Source organism: Eretmochelys imbricata, chromosome 7 (genome assembly GCF_965152235.1).
Source record: "Eretmochelys imbricata isolate rEreImb1 chromosome 7, rEreImb1.hap1, whole genome shotgun sequence".
NCBI classification, from domain to species: domain Eukaryota; kingdom Metazoa; phylum Chordata; order Testudines; family Cheloniidae; genus Eretmochelys; species Eretmochelys imbricata.
Window position 1 is genome coordinate 45604168 of NC_135578.1, and position 26448 is coordinate 45630615.

At 43.4% G+C, this 26448-nt stretch overlaps 1 protein-coding gene across 1 annotated transcript in view; it reads left to right on the plus strand.

The window, feature by feature from the left end:
- DOCK3 (dedicator of cytokinesis 3) overlaps window positions 1-26448 on the plus strand; it is a 608598-nt gene that overhangs the window by 186437 nt on the left and 395713 nt on the right. The window contains exons 5-6 of the mRNA XM_077821606.1: window positions 5759-5814; window positions 13921-14017. Coding sequence (XP_077677732.1) covers window positions 5759-5814; window positions 13921-14017 — 153 coding nt within the window. The remainder of the gene's footprint in view (window positions 1-5758; window positions 5815-13920; window positions 14018-26448) is intronic.

The following is a 26448-nucleotide window of genomic DNA, read 5'->3' on the forward strand; positions in this document are numbered from 1 at the left end:
GGGAAGCTAAAGAGGTTGGGAACCCCTGGGAGGCAGTAACCATGAGATGGTCGAGTTCAGGATCCTGACACAAGGAAGAAAGGAAAGCAGCAGAATACAGACCCTGGACTTCACAAAAGCAGACTTTGACTCTCTCAGGGAACTGATGGGCAGGATCCTCTGAGAGAATAATAACAGGAAAGGGAAAGGAGTCCAGGAGAACTGGCTGTATTTTAAAGAATCCTTATTGAGGTTGCAGGAACAAACCATCCCAATGTGTAGAAAGAATAGTAAATATGGCAGGTGACCAGCTTGGCTTCACAGTGAAATCCTTGCTGATCTTAAACACAAAAAACAAGCTTACAAGAAGTGGAAGATTGGACAAATGACTGGGGAGGAGTATAAAAATATTGCTCAGGCATGCAGGAGTGAAATCAGGAAGGCCAAATCATGCTTGGAGTTGCAGCTAGCAAGGGATGTTAAGAGTAACAAGAAGGGTTTCTTCAGGTATGTTAGCAACAAGAAGAAAGTCAAGGAAAGTGTGGGCCCCTTACTGAATGAGGGAGGCAACCTAGTGACAGAGGATGTGGAAAAAGCTAATGTACTCAATGTTTTTTTTGCCTCCGTCTTCACGAACAAGGTCAGCTCCCAGACTACTGCACTGGGCAGCACAGTATAAGGAGGAGGTGACCAGCGCTCTGTGGAGAAAGAAATGGTTCGGGACTATTTAGAAAAGCTGGACGAGCACAAGTCCATGGGGCTGGATGCACTGCATCCAAGAGTGCTAAAGGAGTTGGAGGATGTGATTGCAGAGCCATTGTGCATTATCTTTCAAAACTTATGGCAATCGGGGGAGGTCCCGGATGACTAAAAAAAGGCTAATGTAGTGCCATCTTTAAAAAATTGAAGGAGGAGAATCTGGGGAACTACAGGCCAGTCAGCCTTACTTCGGTCCCTGGAAAAGTCATGGAGCAGGTCCTCAAAGAATCAATTCTGAAGCACTTAGAGGAGAGGAAAGTGATCAGGAACAGTCAGCATGGATTCACCAAGGTCAAGTCATGCCTGACTAATCTAATTGCCTTCTATGATGAGATGTGGATGAGGGGAAAGCAGTGGATGTGTTATTCCTTGACTTTAGCAAAGACTTTGATACGGTCTCCCACAGCGTTCTTGCCTGCAAGTTAAAGAAGTATGGGCTGGATGAATGGACTATAAGGTCGATAGAAAGCTGGCTAGATTGTCAGGCTCAACGAGTAGTGATCAATGGCTCCATGTCTAGTTGGCAGCCGGTATCAAGCGGAGTGCCCCAAGGGTCTGTCCTGGGGCTGGTTTTGTTCAATAACTTCATTAATGATCTGGAGGATGGCGTGGACTGCACCCTCAACAAGTTTTCAGATGACACTAAACTGGGAGGAGTGGTAGGTAGGATACAGAAGGACCTAGACAAATTAGAGGATTGGGCCAAAAGAAATCTGATGAGGTTTAACAAGGAGAAGTGCAGAGTCCTGCACTTAGGACGGAAGAATCCCATGCACCACTACAGACTAGGGACCGAATGGCTAGGCAGCAGTTCTGCAGAAAAGGACCTAGGGGTTATAGTGGACGAGAAGCTAGATATGAGTCAACAGTGTGCCCTTGTTGCCAAGAAGGCTAATAGCATTTTGGGCTGTATAAGTAGGGGCATTGTCAGCAGATCGAGGGACGTGATCGTTCCCCTCTATTCGACATTGGTGAGGCCTCATCTGGAGTACTGTGTCCAGTTTTGGGCCCCTCACTACAAGAAGGATGTGGAAAAATTGGGAAGAGTCCAGCAAGGGGCAACAAAAGTGATTAGGGGCCTGGAGCAGATGACTTATGAGGAGAGGCTGAGGGAACTGGGATTGTTTAGTCTGCAGAAGAGAAGAATGAGGGGGGATTTGATAACTGCTATCAACTACCTGAAAGGGGGTTCCAAAGAGGATGGATGTAGACTGTTCTCAGTGGTAGCTGATGACAGAACAAGGAGTAATGGTCTCAAGTTGCAGTGCGGGAGTTTAGGTTGGATATTAGGAAAAACTTTTTCACTAGGAGGGTGGTGAAGCACTGGAATGGGTTACCTAGGGAGGTGGTGGAATCTCCTTCCTTAGAGGTTTTTAAGGTCAGGCTTGAGAAAGCCCTGCCTGGGATGATTTAGTTGGGGATTGATTCTGCTTTGAGCAGGGGTCGGACTAGATGATCTCCTGAGGTCTCTTCCAACCCCAATATTCTATGATGATGAGGAGGTGTCAGTATCAAGGGAGGGAAAATTTGCTTTCGTAGTGAGCCAGCCACTTCCAGTCCCTATTCAAGCACAAATCAATGGTGTTAAATTTGCAAATGAATTGTAGCTCTGCAGTTTCTCTTTGAAGTCTGTTTTTGACTTTTTTTTTTGAAGTATGGCTGTTTTTAAATCTGTTTATAGAATGTCCAGGGAGATTGAAGTGTTCCCCTACTGACATGAAATGGTAGAGTTCATGATTCTAAAGAATGGTAGGAGGGAAAACAGCAAAATAAAGATAATGGATTTCAAGAAGGCAGACTTTAGCGAACTCCGTAGGTAAGATCCCATTGGAAGCAAGTATAAGGGGAAAAACAACTGAAGACAGTTGGCAGTTTTTCCCAACAGACATTATTAAGTGTAGGCACTGACTCTGTGGGTACGCTGTGGCTGGAGCACCCACGGGGAAAAATTGGTGGGTGCTCTGCACCGAATGGCAGCTCCCCGCCCTACCTCCCCACCCAAGCTTGCTTCCGCCTCCCCTTAGCACACCGCTGCGTCCTGCTTCTCCCGCCTCCCTCCCAGTGCTTGCGTTGCAGAACAGCTGTTTTGCACGGCAAGTGCTCGGAGGGAGGGGTGAGGAGGAGGAACATGACATGCTTGGGGAAGAGGCGGGGCTGGAGCAGGAATTTGGGGAGGGGTCCAATAGGGGCAGGGAGGGGGCGGAGTCGGGCCAGGGCCTGGGGGCGCAAGCACCCACCGGTGCCAAGGAAAGTTGGTGCCTCTGTTAGTAAGGGCAAAAAAAAAAACTATCCCACTGCTTAGGAAAGATAAGAAGTGTGGCAAGAGATCACCCTGGCTTAACCAGGAGATCTTCAATGATCTAAAAATCAAAAAAGAGTGGTACAAAAAGTGGAAATTAGGTCACATTACAAAGGATGAATATAAAAAAATAACAAGTATGTATGGACAAAATTAGAAAGGCCAAAGCACAAAAGGAGATCAAACTAGCTAGAGACATAAAGGGTAACGAGAAAACATTCTACAGTTACATTAGAAGCAAGAGGAAGACCAAGGAGAGGGTAGGCCCATTACTCAATGAGGGGGGAAAACAATAACAGGAAATGTGGAAATGGCAGGGGTGCTTAATGACTTCTTTGTTTCGGTTTTCACCAAGAATGTTGGTGGTAATTGGATGTCTAACATAGTGAATGCCAGTGAGAATGAGAGGTTTCAGAGTAACAGCCGTGTTAGTCTGTATTCGCAAAAAGAAAAGGAGTACTTGTGGCACCTTAGAGACTAACCAATTTATTTGAGCATGAGCTGAGAATGAGGTAGGATCAGAAGAGGCTAAAATAGGGAAAGAACAAGTTTAAAAATTACTTAGACAAATTAGATGTTTTCAAGTCACCAGGGCCTGATGAAATACATCCTTGAATACTTAAGGAACTGACTGAGGAGATATTGAGCCATTAGCGATTATTTTTGAAAAGTCATGGAAGACAGGAGAGATTCCAGGAGACTGGAAAAGGGCAAATATAGTGCCAATCTATAAAAAGGGAAATAAGGACAACCTGGGGAATTACAGACCAGTCAGCTTAACTTCTGTACCCGGAAAGATAATGGAGCATATAATTAAGCAATCAATTTGCAAACATAATAAGGTGATAAATAAGTCAGCATGGATTTGTCAAGAACAAATCGTGTCAAACCAACCTGATAGCTTACTTTGACAGAGTAATAAGCCTTGTGGAGGGGGGGGAAGTGGTAGATGTGGTATATCTTGACGTTAGTAAAGCTTTTGATACTGTCTCGCATGACCTTCTCATAAACAAACTAGGTAAATGCAACCTAGATGGAGCTACTATAAGGTGGGTGCAAAACTGGTCAGAAAACTGTTCCCAGAGAGTAGTTATCAGTAGTTCACAGTCATGCTGGAAGTTCTTGGTCTAGTTCTGTTCAATATCTTCATCCATGCTTTAGTTAATGGCCTAGAGCAGAGGTCGACAACCTATGGCTGCTGGCCGGATCTGGCCTGTCAGAGCTTTGGATCTGGCCCGCAGGATTGCCACCTCCATGGTGCTGAGGGCCTCGCGCCGCTCCCAGAAGCAGCCAGCACCACGTCCTGCGGCCCCTGGGGGAGGGAGGGCAGAGGGCTCAGTGTGCTGCCCTCGCCTGCAGGCACTGCTCCCTGCAGCTCCCCTTGGCCAGGAATGGGGAACAGCAGCCAATGGGAGCTTCGGGGGAGGTATCCACAGGCAAGGGCAGTGCACGGAGCCCTCTGCTTCCCCTCTCCCAGGGGCCGCAGGGACGTGGTGCTGGCTGCTTCTGGGAGTGGCACGGGGCCAGGGCAGGCAGGCAGGGAGCCTGCCCTGAGCCCAGTGCGTGCCACTGCCACCCTGGAGCTGTTCCAGGTAAATGGCACCGGGCCGGAGCCTGGGCCCCGAACCCCTCCTGCACCCTACTCCCCAACTCCCTGCCCTGAGCCCCTGCTGCACCCTGCACCCTTCCTGCACCCCAACCCCCTGCCCTAAGCCCCCTACTGCACCTTGCACCCCCTCCTGTACCCCAACCCTCTTCCCTGAGCCCCCTCATATGCCCCGCGCCCCTCCTCTGCCCCAACCCCTTGCCCTGAGCCCCTTCCTGCACACCGCACCACATCCCACACGCTCTCCCACACCCCTGCCCCAGCCTTACATTCATGGCCCTGCATGCAATTTCCCCACCCAGATGTGGCCCTTGGGCAAAAAAGTTTGCCCCCCCCCACCCCCGGCATAGAGAGTACACTTATAAAGTTTGCAGATGATACCAAGCTGGGAGGGGTTGCAAGTGCTTTGAAGGATAAGATTAAAATTCTAAATGATCTGGATAAACTGGTCTGAAGTAAATACGATGGAATTCAATAAGGACAAATGCAAAGTACTCCACTTAGGAATTGTCAAGATTAGAGGACAAAAAGAGGGATGATACATTTTCAAGGAGTGGAGTGTGAAGGAAAGCAGTTTAATTCTGAGGATTAAATCCACAATTTGACAGTCAGAGAAACCACAACAGATAACAGCATAAATCTGCTTTGAATTAACTCAACAGCAAAAATTGAAACTCTTGTAAAGAGCAAAGAGGAAAAAATAGAAAGTATTGTTGGAGCCCAGTATTCTATTTCAAACTAGAAAATTCATGATTTTTAAAAGTTACTTTTTAGAGTTACAGTGCTTTCAGATGTTTTGATCTGTTTACTGTGATATTTTTGTTGGATACGTTCACAAAACTTCCCCATAATGAAATTTTTTTTTCCAAGAATGAACGGTTATATAACTTACATAATTGTCAAATCAACATACTGTCCTATTCTGAGATAAATTGAAGCCATCTGATGTTACTATAATTTGAATATTGATTTTGACAGTGATAGCTTGTTTCACACTATAGATGAAATTGGAAAGTTGGCAATTATCAAATGTTTGCTAATTTTGTTAGAATGAAAACTGTTCAGAGCTATAATTGTATTTTTCTGACAAGTGGAATTATTATTCTCTCTTGCAGGGGATCTTTCCTGCTAACTATATTCACTTGAAAAAGGCAATCGTCAGTAACAGAGGGTGAGTATTTTTCTTGATTATTAAGAAGTTGCCTCATTTGTGTAAATGGAGAGAATCTGAGAAATGATCTGGTTGGAATTTTGAAGGGAGATTGTCAAAAACTCCCCCCCTCAAATTTATTATTTTTTCTTTCTTGTTGTGTATGATACTTAGGGCTCTACCAAATTCACAGCCATGAAAAATGCATCACAGACTGTGAAATCTGGTCTCTCCCCGTGAAATCCAGTCTTTTGTGTGCTTTTACCCTATACTATACTGATTTCATGGAGAGACCAGCCTTTCCCAAATTGGGGGTCCTGACCCAAAAGGGAGTTGCAGGGAGGTTGGAAGGTTATTTTAGGGGGGTTGCAGTATTGCCACCCTTTCTTCTGCGCTGTCTTCAGAGCTGGGTGGCTGGAGAGCAGCAGCTGTTTGCAGGGGGCCCAGCTCTGAAGGTAGCGCCCCGCCAGGAGCGATGCAGAAGTAAGGATGGCAGTACCATACCATGCCACCCTCATTTCTGCTTTGCTGCCTTCAGAGCTGGGTGGCTGGAGAGTGGCGGCTGCTGACTGAGGACCCAGCTCTGCAGGCAGCAGCACAGAAGTAAGGGTGTCAATACCATACCATGCCATCCTTACTTCTGTGCTGTTGCTGGTGGTGGCTCTGCCTTCAAATCTGGGCTCCCAGCTAGCAGCTGCCATGCTCCAGCTGCCCAGCTCTGAAGGCAGCACCGCTGCCACCTGCAGCAGCACAGAAGTAAGAGTAGCATATTGCAACCCCCCATACAATAACCTTGTGACCACCCCCACCTCCAACTCCTTTTTGGGTCACGACTCCTACAATTACAACACCATGAAATTTCAGATTTAAATAGCTGAAATCATGCAATTTATGATTTTAAAAATCCCGTGAGAGTGAAATTGATCAAAATGGACTGTAAGTTTGATAGGGTCCTAATGATACTCTTTGAACCTTGAAAATCAAATGTCATTCTGTGGGGTTTTGTCCTCCATTTGTCAATGTCCCAATTGTATTTTTAATATTGGAAGAACAAAAATGACTGTGTTTACACTCCTCTGGTTGTGCACTGGAAGAGTAACATATGGATGATGTCATCAGTAATATGTACACTTTTAAGAAACCATTCACACTCCCTACTCACTGTTCTCTAACTTACATGGGCTCACTTTGATTGATTATAGTATGCTAAGGGAGCACAGATATGCAGCTAGCACCTCTTATTTTGCTATGATCAGACCTTCAATTACTTCTAACGATTCTTAGCCTCCTAAGTGCTTAAGTTACTTTTGAAAATTGAACTAGGAGTATCATTTTCAAAAGCATCAAAGATCCAAAGTCCCCCTTTTTTTCGAAAGGGACTTAGGCAGACACTTTTGAAAATTTTACTTTGTGTGTGTAAAAGAGTGTCCTGATGATGAAGTCTAGGTATTGTCATCTAGGAGCAGAGTTTGATATTAATATACAATAACTCAGGGCACATCTTTAAAAATTTGATCAGCTGTACACAGTCAAAACTTGGGAACGGAAGGCCTTGCTGTTCTATGACCCCTTTCATGCAATATTTTGTTGACATTACATGTTTCAAGAGACAGTAACTAAGCTAATAACTTAGAAGGGGGATTTGACACTTCAAAGTAAGTATCAGGCTATTGAACCATTACAGGCTGAAAAAAAATCTGTGCATTAGGTGGTGTTATGTACCAAAGAAATATAAACTTCCGAAGGAAACAATGAGATCAGTAAAAACAACGAGGAGTCCTTGTGGCACCTTAGAGACTAACACATTTATATGGGCATAAGCTTTTGTGATGAAGTGGGTTCTAGCCCACAAAAGCCCAAATAAATGTGTTAATCGCTAATGTGCCACAAGGACTCCTCATTGTTTTTGCTGATACAGACTAACACGGCTACCACTCTGAAATGAGATCAGTGACCCAGAAAGCAGCAAAATCGGCGTATGAACCATTGAAGGCAACATCTCCTTGCTTCCATGAGGCGTTAGCAACTAAGACTGAGCTACAGAGATGCTGGAGATCATTGCTGTGAAGAACTGCTCTGACATATTGAGGAACTGTATGAGTGCTGGGCAAAACAATCAAGGGATACAGAAACAGTGTCCAAAACTTAGCTTAGCTTAAGCAAAACTTAACTTTAGCTTAGTTTCTTTCAATGCCCAGCTTGTAAGTGTATTTTATTAGAAACATTCTGGCATTCAAGGCTGGGGAAGCTAAAGGGAGCCTCAAGACAACCTGCACTGGAATTTAAACTTTAGTTACTCATGCTTGTTCAAGTGTGACGTACGTGAAAACCTATCTATTTAGAGTCTGACCTTGTCCATTGAAGAAATGCAATTTACAGGTTAAAAAAAATGTTTATGATGTTATAAAGTAGACCAGTAAAGACCTTTATTAAATTGTACAGCAGGACATTTGACCAATTTAAGATTTAGACAGACACAACATGACATTTCATTGAAAGTGTAGACGTAGTGTATAGAAGAATGCAAGCTTATAGGAATCTGAGCCATGATGCTTCAATGGTTTAACTGTAATCCTGTTATGCACTCTCTTTAAATTCAACCACATACTTGAAGGTTAGAGTTAATCTAGCAGAATGTACTTTCTTGTCAGTAATGAAAGAAGCTTGCAAACCATTTTCTAAAAAGAATCTTTAGGAAAAGTTTTCTTTAGATTCAGTGAAATTATTATTTACCTATTCTCACGTAAGACAATATTGTCTGGGTTTTTTTCTACCTCCAGAAGATTTCTTTAATGTATACTGGGTTATTTTTCAACCCCTCTTTTGTAGTTCAGTGACATTTTACGAAGAGCCCAACAGAAACTAGATGATTTTCAGCTTTCCTGATTCCCAGTTCTCAAGTTGTTGCCAACAGGCAATCATTTTGATTCTCCATTTGGTGTACATTTTCAGTGCAAGCCACTGATCTGATCTTTGACTTACTGTTTAAGATCTCGGTTCCACATAAAAAGCAACATTATTCTAAGTGTTTTATAGGCTGATAAAGAAACTTCTTTAACAGGGATCCTGAAGGTACACTAAAATGATAAATGGACTATAGAAAATAATTTGTCAGAGGCAAATATGAACTTTTCAAACACATTAAGAAGGGGATTATTAATTACAAGACTCTCAGGTCCCTGTTCTTCCTTCAGATATACCCATGCAAACCTTTAAAATCAAGGAATTCATACAAAAGCCAGTGCAGAGTTATACACATTATTTACCTGGGGCATGATCACCATCGGTACAGATAGATGGGTGTTTGTGTATTTGGTCCATCAGACACATGGTGTCCAATTAGGATACGGGAATTTTTGTTTCCAGCTCCTCCCTTTCTAGGCTCCCCCATCATTCCTTGACTCAGACCAAAGAAACAGCTAGTGTATCATGCTGAAATGCTATTTTGGATCCTCTACTGCCTTAATCTACAGAATGTAAAACAGGTAAAAGACAAGCCAGCTGGGAGCTACAAGCACTGTGCTGGATGAAAGTCTGCTCTTTAGTCCCCCATTGTGGGTCCCTTGTACATGAGTTCTCAGATACAGAGATTTTGCTCTTTTGTCTTCTCCATATGGAGCCTCCTGTGGGGGAAAAGCCAAGTAAAATGCCACCGTGCTTCATCTCCCCCTGCAGAACAGGCAGTTTCTTTCAGGCCACACCACAGCAGAAGGAAAATGGGGAGAGTTCCTTTGAGGTGCCAGTGATTCAGGAGGAGGCGGTCATGATAACTGTGTGGTCTTTTCCTCATGCTGAATTCCATGACCCCTTCCAGGACTGATATGTTCACAAGAGATAGGCAGAAGATGCATGAATGGTGCACAATGTGAAATGGAGTCAGTGAGGGCAAGCTTTGAAGAAGGGGACAGAAATGGAGGAGGTATGGATTTACAGTGCTGTACACCAACACCCCCTGAAATTCTCCCTCTTTTTCCAAGTCTGCACCAAAAAGTTATGAGAATCTGAAAATGTGATGAGCAGTTCATGTTAGAAGGGCTAGGTATAATTTAACCCCTTGACCAGTTGACCCAGTGACTTGCTTTGCTTTGATCTCACTAAGTCACATAGGAAATGGTTGAACATGAATAAGGCTGCAATTTAGTCATGGAGGTCATGGAAGTCACGGATTTTGTGATTTCCAAAGACCGCCATGACTTCAGTCAGCGCTGGCTGGGAGCTGCAGGGTTCGCCGCCGCCTGCAAAGGCAGGGAGCTGTGGGATACCCCCACTACCGCAGTGGCAGGGGGGACCCCCACAGCTTGAAGCTTCCAGTGGAGGGGGACCCTGGAGCTCCCAGCCTTCCCACAGCTTCCCAGGTGCCTCATTTTGTCATGGATATTTTTAGTAAAAGTCAGAGACAGGTCACAGGCTTCCATGAATTTTTCATTATTGCCTGTGACCTGTCCATGACTTTTAGTAAAAATAGCTGTGACAAAATCTTAGCTTTAAACATGAGTCATGATTGTATTACCTTGTTTACTAGTCTTTCATCTCCCCTTTATTTAATCACAGCTATTTTCCTTGATAATACTACTAAAGTAAAAATAAATAAATAAAATAAAATAAATCTAAAATCAGTTGATTTTTGAGCATTTTAAAATATTGCTCTTAAACCAAAACTTTTGATCTCAGATCAAAGTATCGAAAAGCAGCCCCTGCAGGCAATGAACAAGTAAAACACACATTCCACGAAAGCTGGTAAGGATAGAGCTCAAACTTATAGTACTTCAGTATAGCTCAGTTTCAGTGGCCACAGTATGTCACCATGTACATTTCACTCTCTTAGTTAATCCTTTTACTCCATATTGGAGTAACAGATTCTGTCCTCAGTATCTTTTCACTATTACTTCTTCAAAGGGGCAGTCGTTGCTGATCAATAGCTGAGATAAATCCCAAGGGATGATACCAATTTGAGGGGAACAGAGCCATAGTTTTATTAAAAAAAAAAGTTATAAGAACCATGTTTTATAAACACATTTTTTTAGGTGGAGTTGTACCTCAAAAACCCCTCTCTCAAATGACCTCATAATTGTACCACTAACCCTGTGCTCCTTGCACTCCCTATGATTTACGGCAAACTGCAAGACAAACTGAACCAGCATGTGGACTTTAGAGTACTTAATATAGTCATCTTTTAAACAGTAAGCCATCCTCCACTTTAACTGTAGGAAAGCTACCACTCCACTATAATGACTAGGCCAAATGGCCACATCCAAAATTGTTAAATGCCATTAAATAAGAGGTTGACAACTTCTTGGGTCGTAAGGCATAAGCATCTGCCTCATAAATTTGTGAGGTGATTACCTGGTCATCTCACACCTTCATCTGGCATTAAAAATTGTATCAGTCTTTGCAGACATTTGTTGATCACTGTGTGCACCAACCACTGCTGTAAGGTACATTGGCCTCCTTTAATTCATTGGTGGCAAAATCTGCAGTGAGAACCCCTACTCCTGCGCTGTTCACACACAGCCTCTGGCATGTAAGTTGCTCCCAGCTACTTGCAAGTGAATGACATTGGACAATATCTCCGGTCCCAGAAACAATCCTAGGAACCTTCATCTTGCAGTGTCCAGTTATGCCAACTAGACGCTGCAAGCTTATATAAATTCATCAATTTAACAGAGAAATTGATATGTACCAGGCTTGTTCTCCCAAGGGGAGTCTCTGACACACTGCAAACCAAATGCACTGCTTCAGGTAGAATAAACAAACAGATTTATTAACTATAAAGGTAGATTTAAGTGATTATAAGTCAAAGCATAACAAGTCAGATTTGGTCAAATGAAATAAAAGAAAAACGCATTCTAAGCTGATCTTAACACTTTCAGTATCCTTAAAACTTAGATGCGTCTCACCACAGGCTGGGTCTTCAGCCAGGCTCTCCCCTTTGATCAGTGGTTCAGTCACTTGGTCGTGGTGGTGTCTGTAGATGTAGGTGGAAGAGAGAGAGAATGGCAAAATGTCTCTGTCTCTCCCTTTTATCATGTCCTTTCTTTCCTCTTGACTTTGTTTCCCGCCCTCCCCTTCAGGGAGCATTACCTCATTGCAGTGCCAAATGCCCAAAGGAAGGGGGTGACTCCCTCAAGGGTTTAACAGATTCTTTTGTTGCTGCCTAAGCCAGTGTCCATTGTTCCTGTGAGGCTGTCCTAGGTTTGTACCATCCATGCCCTGACGAGGTGTGAACTGCCTCTCTGTTCTTGGAGAGTTTTTGCATGGGCTTGCTTTAAGCCATGAGGATACATTTTCAGCCTCGTAACTATATACATGAAATTATAATCTATAACCTTACTATAACATTACTGTAACAATTACTATAACATCACTGTAACAACCATGCTCAGTGCATTATGAGCCTTCTGAAGACACCCAACATGACAAACTTTGCATTGGATACCACACAATCATTTTATAAAGATTAACATGGGGGTGTAGGGTGTACCCCCGAGGTACAGAGCATCACACTGAGTATTTAGAGAAATACATATTGACTCAATATTGTAACCATTTTCTAACATTAGCTTTAGTTTGTAGTGAGGCACAATTATAAAACTCCTGGATAAATGGATTAAAATTAAATGTTGCAAAGATGATGGGAAAACCAAATGAAAGTTTGTTTTGAGAATTTGGTTTTACATGTAAAAAATGCAGTCTTTTATTTAGATAAATCTTCAATTTCTGTTATTTATTTGGAGCTAGCATGAGTACACAAGGGGAAGGTGAGGGGGGAAATGACTGCTTTCTTTCTCTCTCTTTCACACCCTGCATAAGGGGGGGGACAGCAAGTAGCCTAAATTTGGTGAGGAGTAGGTGAAACCATGGCCCTACCCACCGCAAAAGCTCACAGAGCTGGCTAGGTTCAGAGAGCAGGGAGAAATATGTATCATCCAAGAGGAAGGGCAGTGAGTGCACGCCTCTAGTGTTCTTTGCAGTGCTGGGATTGTGCCTCCTGAAGCAGTTTCTCCTGGAGCTTCTTTAGAGTCAGTGTAGCTCCTACATCACTCCTCTACTCAGATCTGTGAATAAATTCCACAATCTAGCACTTGATATTTCAGAAACACTGATGCCTGTCACAGATTATTTTTGTTTTTTGTTTTTTAATTGCTAGAATAGTAGAAGCTTGAGATACACTTTACTTCCATAGTTCTTGCTAGTTGTCGTACGATACCTAGCATTTGTATTTGTTCCATTTAAAAGGCCAAGTAAAGGAACTGATGGCTCCAATAATATAAAAAGCAGATTATTACACTAAATCACATTATATTATTACCATACCGTGTGCTCAGATGGTGTGGAGGAATCCTGCTTCTCCTTCTATGGGTGTGGAAGACCCTGAACACAGTGGAACTAGTGTGATTCTTCTCCTTAGTTGGTGGACAGGAAGCCCCACACAGAGACTTTGTAACCCACTGCATTAAAGGGTCTCGGGGCTGAGGAAGGTGCATAGCTAGTGGATCCATAGAGTAATGGATTTGTTGGCCAGAGTGCTGAACATAGGGGAGAGGATCAGCATAGTCTGATCCTGTGGGATGGGCATAGGATGGCGCATAAGGGATATTAGCACATCATAATCAGAAAGAAATATTGAACTTTACTAGAATGATAATTAAATAGTGCTCTCATATAATTAGGAAATACTCCCTCTCTTTGCAGGTTCCTTGCAGGAGATAATGGAGTGACAGTTGTTCTACTTCCTGAAGATATGTAATGTGTTCAGCATAATAGAGGGCTATTGCTAGAATATTGTGTTTAAAAACTCTTAGAAGGGTTTAACATTTAATAGACTATAGACATTAGAAATGCAAAGTGCCTATTTTTCTTTAATTGGCTGTAATATAAATAATAATAATGTCTTTGTGTCACAAGGTAAATTTGATAAAAAAAAAAAGAAACAATGTAAACATTCCTATGGGCTTCAGAGCTCAATTTAGAGCCCCTGGAAAGGCAGTCTGATTGGCCAGTTTTTGGAGAGCATGTTGTAATAATTGTTCTTTTCTATATATATTGCTTACATGGATTTCAGGTCATTTATATTGTTTTCTACCTTTTCATGAGAGCCTTTGTAAACAGTATTTTTCTGTTTTACAGACAGTATGAAACAGTAGTTCCACTTGAAGATTCTGTTGTGACTGAAGTCACAGCAACGCTCCAGGAATGGGCTATCCTCTGGAAACAGCTGTATGTGGTAGGTACAGTGAGAACAGTGTTTTTTATTCCACCGTGTGTAGAAACAAGTGTTGTATTTCACACCATTTACTCCATCTAAGAAATTATTGTTGTACGTGTGACATGTTGGGAACCTGTGGAATAATATTAGCAAATTATTCTGGGAGTGACTTTTAGAGGTAGTGAGCATTTGCGGCTGCTATTGACTACATCTGAAATTGTGGACGGTCTCAACTCTTCTGTTGTCTAAAATTTCCATTGCCAAAAACTGATGGTGAGTTTTATAGATTAATCATTCAACATTTTAAGGATTCTCATGGTATCTGTGTGTGAATAACCCTGTTTAATAACACATGAACTTCAAGGACTACTTTTAAGAACTTTTCCATAAATGACTCTGAAGGATTATTCAACACAGTTTGTAAATGTAAATATTTCCTATAGCGTAGCATCAGCTTCTTCAAAACTTACCTAATTGGTGCTCGAAAACAGAGAGAGCCCTACCAAAATAAATTCTGAGTTAGATCATTGTCTCTCTTCAGAAATAAAAATGTGTTAAATAAATTAAGAGAAGGCTTCTTGAGTTGATTTTCTTTTAAAATTAACTTTCTTGGTAACGTTCTTGTTTTCATTTGATGCTACATTTGGTTCAAGTTTTCTGGCCACACAAAATTTTGAGAAATGGCTGGCCTGATCCCATTGTCAAAGGGAACAAAAAGCAAGAAAGGCAGCTTGCATATTTGAAATTTTCTTTTCCTTTTCTTTTATTGTCTATTTATCTATGATTACTGTATCTGCTGTATTAGGGCCAGAGACACCAGGTGAGCCATGCATGAAACTTCCCTTGACTTAAAAGGAATTTCTCCATGTATTGCTGGTGTGGCTTTGCTCCTTTATTAAGCCTGAATACTAGTAGTCTATTTTCCAGCTACAGTACATAGTGTTACTCCTGGGGGGATTCTGCATCACTGCGCATGTGCAGAATTTATGTCCACTGCAGATTTCTTTGATTTCCCAAAGAAAAATGACTTTCTGACGGGAAAGCAAAGGGAAGCCACAAGAACAGTCATGCGACCCTCCCCAGCAGTACGTTATGGGTGCCCAGGGCAGCCAGCAGAGAGGTAAATCGCTGTGGGGCAAGGGACGGGATTGGGGAAGACCTGGCTGATGGCTCCTTCCCTGCATCGGGCTCAGCTGCTGACAAGACTTCCTCTTAACCTGCATGGCATCTGGGGCTGGGTCAGACCCACCTCCAGATTTTTCCCCCAACTGCTGGAAGCTTTGCAAACTGCCCCTTCCCTTGCCAGCTAACAGACTTTTCAAATTAATATTAGTGTATCACTATATCTCTTCATATATGTTAGAAGCATTATCAAAGCTGCACAGCACTTGTGTATAGGTTCAGAAGTGAGTATTATCCCCATTTTACATATGGTGAAACTGAAGCAGGGAGAAGTTAAGTCATGGCTAAATTGGTTGAGGGCACACATTGAATCAGTGACAGAGCCAAGACTAGAATTCAAGAGCTCCTGGCTTTCAGGCCCACATCCATACCACAGGGGCACATTGGCACTCATTTATCTTGTAATGTTCATTCTAAACGCTAGAGTGCTATTGGGTCTGGCTCTAAGCAGGGCCGGCAGAAATTTTTGATTATACAAAAACTGTAACTTGAGCATTTAAAAAAAATCTCATTTAATTAGTATACTATTTAGCTTCCTTAGTAATGAGATATATTGTTGCTGTACTGAGTCAGCCTTGTAGGAAAGTCCCATACCATGGGTGTCATTAAAAGGCTAAGTTTACCATTCAGTTATTCTAAGGATTTGTCTACACCTGTGATACTCAGATGTCTGTTGTTCAGAGCCAAAATTAGCAATCAACATTATCCAAAAGAGCAACAGTAGTGTGAATTCATTGTTTCATTTACTATAATACTATATATTCTTCTTTAAATATTTAGTGTGTGTATATATATGTATAAAAATATACAATTCTCACAGCAAAACTACAATTGGTTAGTAACATAGTAAAAGCATCTGATTGGCTAAACACTTAGATTGGGTAATAATTAAATCACACAGTGTTTTAATATCATGTGCTGCAGAGAGCCACAGGAGACACATTAAAGAGCCACTTGTGGCTTGCAAGCCTCAGTCTGAGTATCTCTGGCCTACACAATGAAAGCTATGCACAGGCTAGCCTACTTGAATCTAGCTAGGGCAGGTGATAATAGCAGTGAAGACATTGCAATGTGGGCTTCAGAGTGTGCTCATGAGTAGGGCCCTACCAAATTCACAGTCCATTTTGGTCAATTTCACGGTCATAGGATTTATAAAATCGTGAATTTCATGATTTCAGCTTTAAAAATCTGAAAATCCACAGCTTTTGTAATTTTAAGGATCCTGACCCAAAAAGGAGTGTGTGTGTGGAGGTGTCACAAGGTTATTGTAGGAGGGTTGTAGTACTGCCACCCTTACTTCTGTGTTGCTGCTGGTAAGGCACTGCCTTCAGAGGTGGGTGTCTGGCCAATAGCTGCCACTTTCCAGTTGCCCAACTCTGAAGGCAGAATTAAGGGTGGTAATATCGTGACCCGCCTTAAAATAACCTTGCAACCCCCCTGCAACTACCTTTTAGGTCAGGACCACCAATTTGAGAAACGCTGGGTACCCCTGTGAAATCTGTATAATATAGGGTAAAAGCACACAAAAGACCAGAGTTCATGGGGGAAGACCAGATTTCATGGTCCGTGATACATTTTTCATGGCTGTGAATTTGGTAGGGCCCTACTCATGAGTCAGGATCTGTGTTGCATTTTTAATACCTGTGTTGAAGCATGTGCTGTGGTGTCTTCACTGATGTTTTTACTTGTGCTAGCTGGATTCAGTCTACATCAGACAGGCTAGCCTATGCACAGCTTTTGCTGTACAGACATACCCCAAGTATGAGGAAAAAACTGTTGTGTATCACGTACCTGTGTGTGATAACTATTAGCAAATTATTACTTGATAATAGTGATCGTGGTTCTTAGAGACATGCAAAGCAAAATATGTAGTATCTCTCAGGCTCTATGAATAGGCTCAGCATTTTTAATAGTGTTCTTTACATAGATTTTGATTTGAAAGGCCAAGTGCATATTAATTTAAGAAGTCCTCGAACAATTAGGATGCATTGTAAGATTTGGATCTGTCTTCTGGATTTGTGAGTTAGACAATAGGAATAAAGATGTGACCTTCCATCCATGTAAAATTCTCTTGGTCAAAGTTGCTTGCCTTCAAATGTGTTGATTCATTTTTATATATATAATATATATATTCTGGAAAAAATATTATTTTGGTATAATGCAGAAATATGTAAATACTCTTAAATTTTGAGTTAATTATGTGGTCGGTGGGAAAAAATCTTCATAGAAAAGCTAAGTGGCTGCTCTGTTTAAATAACTCATAATGCATATTATATCTGTACTTTTTCATTTTCTTTGGTTAAAAGACTGTTTTCTTGAATTAACACCAGGCTGAAATGTTTGAAATACTATGAGGTAAATTTTCTTTCTAGATACAGTACTTTTGCTATTGTGAGAAGCAGCAATGGATATTGGGTTTTAAGAGAACTCACTCTTGCTTCTTTGAAAACATGCCATTCTAACAATAGTGTTTGAATAACATAATTTAATGTGCCATGGCTTCTCATAGAAATATCATCTCCCTTCACAAAACATTTTCCTGATATTCTTCTTAGAATTCTATAAACCTTGGCTGTGAATCCTGAAGAGTACTTAGTGCACTAATATGCTTCCCTTCATAAAGCAGCCCCCACCTGTGTGTATGTGAACTCATAGCTTCTAACTGCAGCTCTATTAACTTGTAGTGAGCCCATATGTCTAGCCACTTTGCTGACAACGGAAGAATTTTAACAGCTAGAGGGACACTTATAACATCTATGGAAGCAGTTATTAAACTCTCTCTGTCAAAGTATATGGAGTCAGGGAAATTTTCTACTTGTTTTCATAAAATCTTAACTGTTCTCTTCTTTCCCTGTGTCCCTTCCCCACACACAATGTTGCCCCATGTAGTCCGTTAGGGGGAGTGGCTCTGTGGCATTGCACTCTATATTTTTATAAAAATATGTTTATAAGTGTGGAAATGATGTAACTGGAATATGTTTTATGCAAAACATCCCTTGTGAGGTATCATTACAAAGCTTAATATGTGAGTGTGGTCATCCTAGTTGTATGAATGTATCATTCTTGTATCTGAAACTAGGAATATGAAATATAACTCTGAGGTCCTATTGTCATTATGCGACGTGTGGGCCATTAATGGTGGTTTGGAATCGTGATGGCTCCCATTAACCAGGACAATTGGTTGTAAATGGCTCTGTTTACTTGTAAGACTTCCTGTTTACATGTGTGCCAGTGACTGGGTAATGAAGTCTAACAGAACATATGATCATATCACCTGAACTGGAATCCATCTTTAACCTGGTGCTTTTCCATTTAGAAGGAAGGGTGGGAACCCAGAGAGAGATAAAGGATTCCCACCATGTGCCAAAGCTGTTAAAGGGGGTGGAGCAGAACAAAGGGGGTCCCAGTCATGTTGAATCCCCTGTTTTTCACCTGAGATGCCTGCTGGAACTAAGAAGGTCTGTACCAGGGGAAAGGACTGGGCCCAGACTAGGAAGGAGTCTAGTCTGTGAAAGAAGTTTATTGGAACATCTCTGAGGGTGAGATTTACCTGTATTCAGTTTCTTAATGTATTAGGCTTAGACTTGTGTGTTTTTGCTTTATTTTACTTGGTGACTTATTTTGTTCTGTCTGTTATTACTTGGAACCACTTAAATCCTAATTTTTAGTCTCAATAAAATCACTTTTGTTTATTATTGAATCCAGAGTAAGTGATTAATACCTGGGGGAGCAAACATCTATGCATATCTCTCTATCAGTGTTATAGAGGGTGGACAATTTATGAGTTTACCCTGTATAAGCTTTATACAGCGTAAAACAGATTTATTTGGGTTTTGGATCGCATTGGGAGCTGGGTGTCTGGGTGCTGGAGACAGGAGTACCTGCTGAGTGGTTTTCAGTTAAAGCCTTAGCTTTGGGGATGTGGTTCAGACCCTAGGTCTGTGTTGCAGCAGGCTTGCGTGTCTGGCTTAACAAGACAGGGTTCTGGAGTCCCAAGCTGACAGGGAAAACGGGCTCAGAGGTAGTTTCAGCAAATCAGGTGACAGTCCCAAGGGGGTCTCTGTGACCGAATCCGTCACAGGCTCCTCCGCCTCTGGGTCAGTGGGTGGCCAATCCTATGTCTCTGGGGGTTGCCTTACATGGGGAATCAGTGGGGCAACGGGAGATGTGAGCTCGGGCCTGTGATCAGGGCCAAACAACAAACCCAGTTACGGAGCCCCAGCCCCAGGTCAGGACAGGACAACAAAGGGTCTCGGGCTCAGGCCTGTACTCAGGCTGGGCAGCAAACAGTCAGTTAGCCCAGGCCCTTGATCAGGGCAGGGCAGTAGAGAATCTGAGGACTCAGGCCTGCACTCAGGCTGAGCAGCAAACAATCGGGTCTCCTAACTCTGGTGGAGGCCGACAAGTGCAGGCTTCTCGCCTAGGAGAGGGGGAGACTGCCACCCATGGATTGGGGTGGCAGGGGGAGGATGCAGGTCCACCCACTCCACTGCTTCCTGGCCCAGGGCCCTAACAGTGACAGTGCGGTCTGCCACTGGGTCAGCGGGGATCCTGAAGGCAACACGCTGATGTGCTTGGTGTTAGCGTTGCCACCAGACAGGGATTGGCTACCCTTGGGCCACTTCCCAACTCCCCCTCAGGGTGTACCTGGCTCTGTAGAGGGTCATCCTGGGTTGTTGGTGAAGAAGGCCTCTGTCTGTGCTTGCAGCTTCTCCGTGCTTGGGTCCGTAAATGGCCCTGGTGGTCCTGGCCAGTCCTCAGCTCCCTCAAGGTCTGCAGCGGCCTCCTAGCTCGGGAGCTCACAGGAGGCGTCTGGCTCCTCCTCCCAACTGAGTTCTCCGGCATGCCTTTTGTACTTCCAGTCCCACCCCACTGACTTCCGGCAGGAGGGTTGAGCGTGGCATGGCTCCGCCCACTGGGGTTCAATGAGGGGTTCCTCCCCCTCCGGGTCTGTGAGCGGCCAATCCGCCCCACTACACCCTGTTATAGAGATACAATCCTGCAATGAAGTCTTGGCGGCCGAATAAAAATTTTCAGATACTTTGTTTTAAAGAGTAAATCGATTAGTAACATTTCCCCTACGTGTAGTTTGTTTTTTATTTTGGATTTTCAAAGTTTTTTTTTTAATAAAATATTTTCAATTCATCTCTAAAGGAATTAACTATGAGACCAGTGAAAAGAATACATTTGCATTAGAAAAATGAACTGCTAAAGGTCCTAATCTGTTGAATAGATTTTCCTTGTATAAAATGAAACTATATTTTCTTCTTTGAGTGCTGGTCCCTGTGTGACTGTGTTCCAGGTGCTTGGAGTCAGAGAATTTTTGCAAACCGTGTCTGGTCCATGCATACATCCTTGCTTTCCTCATATTTCCAACCAAAGGCATGAAGTGCAGAGCGGACCAACCCCCTCTTCAGTTTCTTCTTACAGCTGCATGACCTGGGTTGGAACCTACAGTGTCCAGAGCTTTCCTTCAATTACTCCTATCTGTAAATATTTCAAAGCTTGCCTCAGTGTCTTGTATGTAGTTCTTTATAATGAGCAAGTTTGTAATAGTTTTTATAGCCATTTAGCAGAGTTTTTTCTAGTTAGTTAGATTCCTTGCCTTGGGGACTGCCCACCTCCCCTATTACGGGTATTGGATGGTGCCCAGAACTCCAGGCTTCAGAAATTGTGTGTCCTGCCCCTGTTCCATCCTGATCAGCGATGATCACCAGCACTGTTTATACTGTTTCAGGAAGGCACAGAGCGTGGCTAGGTGAAATATCTGCCACTTTTTTTCCCTAGCCAGACCTGTGAGATGAGGGAACTCTGGCTTAGAAAATACCTCATGGAGAAGGTCATGAAGCTGCAATCAGACCCAGGCCGAGAACCACCCCCCTCCCACAGTATGTTGGCCTGAATTGATATGGAGCATGCCTCCTGCCACGAGGTCCAACTCTGTTTCAGTCGAATCCATACCTATGGATCCCTCCCCCCTATTGTGCAAGCGTACTCTGCCTTTCCAAGCATAAAAGCAGGTCTCTCCCTAAGTCTGCTTTGAAGATCTCTGATACGGACATACTACATCCAAGGGTCATGACTTTAAAGTCCAATGAGACCAGGGGTCACCAGTAGCAGATCCCCATACCAGCCAAGTCCACTCCACCAGTACGGTCCAAGTCAAAAAGCCAGGATCCGTCAGTTCTGGCATGATCAGAGCTTCTACCACTGATGGTATTGTCATGTCTTAACACTCCAGCCTCGTGAAGCCCCCCTCCTCCAACTCATTTGACATGAGTGGATTGGACCCCTCACACTCCAGGGATATCCGAGACTTATGCTACACCGAAGCCTCAGTTTCCACCATCATCGGGCCCTTCTCTCACTAGGGAGATTTTGACTCCACTGGGGGATGCTATCTTTGACAGAAGCCTATCTATCCCCTCTTCTGTCTGCCAGCTGTGCCTTTCTTCTGTTCGAACTGTTGGTACCACCATTGGATCCGGACCCTTTCTTCTCTTCCTTGGGAGAATCAGAAACACCAAAGGAGCAATTTTCTTCTCCTCTGAGACGTGTTAGTCCAGACAGGAGATCCAGAGCCTCCTGGTACCAACCTCCTCTCAATATTTATCAGTATGGGGATTCCCTCCTGAACCATCATACAGGCCATAATGGGAAACAGGGTTCTGTATGCAAGATGTATAGAATCCATGCATTCTCCCAGACTCATTCCACCATTCCCTTTTGTGGGAACTGTCAGAGCCTCCTCCTGACCGTACAGAAGAGGAAGAATATGAACTGCTTCTGTCAGTACAGAAAAGATTGTCTTCATTTCCCAAAGAAGCTGTCACCCCAGCATCTCAGTCTCCTCCGGATGACCACAAACAGTTTCTGGATTTATTGTGAAGGTTACAGAGGGACTCCAGATCTCCCTAGAGGAGGTCTAGGACCCTCAGCACAAACTCCAGGATATCCTACAAACCACTAGATCCAGTCAAATACAATTCCAGTTCATGAAGCTGTTCTGGAACCTCCAAGCACAGTCTGGCTTACACCAGCCTCGGGTGCCCCTATTCCCAAGAGGGCAGAGAAATGCTGTTTCATTCCAGCTAAGGGAGTAGAATCTCTCTTTACCTACTCTACATCAAACTTTCTGGTCATCCAGGCTGCCACAGAGAGCTCTAGATATCTCAAATCCACTCCTCCTTCTTTGAGGAATGTCCCTGTTGGTGCTCCGCTTTAGGTGTTTTGGTGCCCTGCACTTATAATCAGAGATTTGTAGTAGCAGTGCCCCGGTTGGCTGCACATGCACGAGACGGCTGCTACCTAGCATGCACAGCCAATTGGGCCCCAGTTCATTCTCTACTGCCCTTGGTTTGAGTTGGAGCGACAGCAACGCCCCTTCAACTTCATAGAAAGTTTATATTCCTTCCTTTTTCTTTTATCCCCTCTGTTCTAGTTAACTTCGGTTACCATTACTTTTAATTTCTTCCATATTTAAAAAAACACAACTTTTTAAGGTAGTTTTTCCCCTCGTGCCCCTGGCGGGCCTCTGCTAACAACAACTGCTTAAACATGGGCTGCCCCATTTTTCTCCAAAGCTGGACCTTCCTCAGATCGCATACCTCTTCAACACCAAGGACAAGGTTTTTACTCTGCCTACTTCATAATCCCCCAAAAGAAGGGAGGTTGGAGACATATCCTTGATTTGTGCATTCTCAACCACTTTATTTGCAAGCTGAGATTTCACATGGTCCCTCTCACATCAATAATCCTCACGGGATGGGGAGCTCACTTGGGCGACAACATGATCCAGGGTTGTTGGCCAGCAGTGGAAGCAAACATATATAAATATACTAGAACTAAGAGCAGTCAGAAACGCATGCGAGCATTTCCTTCCTCTAATCCACAGCACTGCTATCAACGTCCTTACAGACAACACAGCTTGCATGTTCTACATAAACCACCAAGGGGAAGCCCAATCATACCCTCTGTGCTTGGAGGCAATATGCCTCTGGAATCGGTGCATCACCCACAATGTAGACATCTCGACATCCTGCCTGCCAAGACACCAGAACACCACAGCAGACCAATTGAGCAGAGACTTCTTACAAACCCACGAGTGGGAGATGGACTATGCAACCCTCACCACCATCTTCAACCTTTGGGGGTTCCCCGCTATAGACCTATTTGCCGCAGCTCACAATGCAAAGTGCCCTCAATACTGTTCCCAAGCGGGCCTGGGACGCCACTCCCTGGGCGACACCCTCCTCATGAAATGGGAGGCGATGCTAATGTATTCATTCCCTCCAATTCCACTTCTGAGTTGGGTTATACACAAGATCAGGCAAGACAAGTCCAGGGTTATTCTCATTGCCCCTACATGGCCCAGACAAACATGGTTCCCACGCCTTCGACAGATGGCAGTGAAACCACCTCGAACTCTCCCTTTAATACGTCACCTCTTGATACAGGACTCAGGACATGTCAGTCACCTCAACCTAGCTCTTCTCCATCTGAAGGCCTGGGTTCTCCATGGCTGACAGGTATTGACAAAGAATATTCTGACAAAATTAAAGACATACTCTTGAATAGCTGCAGACTAAGCACACGGAAAACATATACATAGAAGTGGACATGATTTCACACCTGGTGCGAGATTACCCATATTTCTCCACAGTCAGCTCCACTGCCCAGGGTCCTTGAATATATACTGGGTCTTAAAAAATGGAGACTATCCAGCAGGTACATCAGAGTACATCGCACCGCAGTCACCTCGTTCCATGATAACATGGATGGAGCCACTATCTTTGCTCATCCAATGACTACGTTTTCTAAAAGACATGATGAATACTTACCCAATGCTAAAAGACCCTACACCCATGTGGGATCTTAACTCTGTCCTCCATAGCCTCATGGAGAAACCATTTGAACCCTTAGCGAAATGTTTATTGCTACATTTATTGATGAAAGTGGCCTTCCTCATTGTCATCACGTCAGCAAGAAGGGTAGGACAGCTAGGTGCCTTAATGGCACTCCTACCTTATACCACATTCTATAAAGACAAAGTGAACCTACAGCTGCACTTCAAATTCATACCGCACCTCAAATTCATAGCCTCGCTCTTTCATCTAAATCAACCGATATACTTACCTGTGTTTTTTCCGAAACCACATGCCAACAGGGAGGCTTCTCTTCACATGCTTGATGTCCGCAGAGCACTAGCCTTTTACCTAGAAAAGAACAATCACTGGGAAAAGACATTCAGTTTGCAACTCTCTGTGTGAGGGATGCATACATTCATGTCTCCCACACGCATTTTCTCAGCTTCATGCAGGGCCCTGGCCATTTCCAATACAGGGTGCTCCCTTTTGGTCTTCCCACTGCTCCCAGCATCTTTACCAAGATTTTTCTGGTAGTAGCAGCTCTCTTCAAAGAGAACAGCTTCATCATTTTCCTGTCTCGATGATTGGCTTCTAGTTGCTAAGACATGTCAGGAAGCATATGAGTCAACCTCATCAAAGCTTCAACTACTTTGTTGCCTAGGAGTCAGTGTGAACTTGGAAAAGCCTATCTTCACTCCAGTGCAGACTATTGACTTCATAAGGCCATCCTGGACTCAGTCATGGTGAGAGCTTATCTCTCAAAGGACAGGTTTCGCACCTTATAGATTGGGTTATGCATAACCCTCGATCTCCAGTCAGTACTTGTCTTCTGGGGAACATGGATGGCTTCATATACTTACAATACTCTATTTGCCAGAATCCATCTAAGTTGCCTTCAGGTTCCAGACAGTACATCCCCCAACCAAACACAGCATGAATACCATGGTAACAATTCTTTCCAGAGTAATGTTTTTCTGTTGTGACAGAAGGATCCTCATCAGGTATGTGTGGGTGTCCCCTTCCTATCATCCTCGCCAGATAAAGAGGATCATTAGAGACATCTCTCTTTTAGGCTGGGGAGCCCACATGGACAGCCATATAGTGCAGGGCACATGAACACCCTGAGAGGCCAGGATGCACATCAATCTTCAGGAACTCTGGGCAGTCCAAGACACTTGCAAGGTTTTTCCTCAGTTAATCTGGCCCCATCCTGTCCTCATGATGTCAGATGATACGACAACCATTTTTTACATCAACAAACCGGGAGGGGCAAGATGTGTAGAAGTAGTCAACCTGTGCAATTGGCATATCAGGAATTGAATCACCCTTATCTTATTTTCCAGGAACTCAGAATGTGTTGGCAGGCATTTTTCCATCAATTACAAGTGAGAATAGCAAGATTCAGTAGTAAACAACATCTTTGCTCAATGGGGGACTCCCAAGCAGGATCTGTTCACCTCCCAAATAAATAAGAAATGCAACATATGCTGTTCCAGAGGAGCTCTTGGACTACACTTTCAGGGTGATGCTCTCCTCCTCCCTTTGTCAGACTATCTGATTTATGCCTTTTTCCCCTTACCACTCCTACTAGGGTTTTACAGAAAATTCATCAGGACAGGGCATGAGTCATCTTCATTTCTCCCGAATGGCCCAGACAGTTTTAGTTCACAGATCTCCTGTGGCTTTCATCTTGTCCTCCGATCAGCATCCAGACTTTTCCAGATCTCGTGGCCCAGGAGAAGGGCAGGATCAAGCATCCTAGCCGTGAAGCATTTCATCCCATGTCTTTGGATGGATATTAGTACTAGAACATTCCTGCTCTTAAGCCATACAGAATGTCCTTAATTATATCAGAAAACATTGCACTAGGAAATGCTATTCAGCCAAATGGAAGCATTTTTCTATATGGGCATAGCAGAAATACATATCTCCTGAATCTGCAAATAATCCAAAGTGAGGAGAATATCTTACATTCTCTCGAAATAGTTGGGCTTTCCCTCAGTTCTGTATGAGTCCTCCTGGCAACAATCAGTGCACACCATCCACCATCAGACAGTTATTCAGTTTTCACTCCTCTGCTGACTAACAGATTTTTAAAGGGCCTAATCAGCACTTTCCCACCAGTAAGAAGACCAACTCCTCTCTAAGACTTAAACTTTGTTCTTTTAGCACTCACTAAGCATATCTTCAGACCATTAGCTACGTGTTCCATGCCTCACTTCTCAAAGAAAATAGCGTCCCTTGTGGCTATCACCTCAGTCAGAAGGGTAGGTGAACTGGCAGCTTTAATGGTGAATCTGCCTTACATTATATTCAATAAGGATAAAGGCTATTTACAACTACATCCGGAATTCACCCCCGAAGTAGTTTTGTAGTTCCATGTAAACCAATCAATCCATG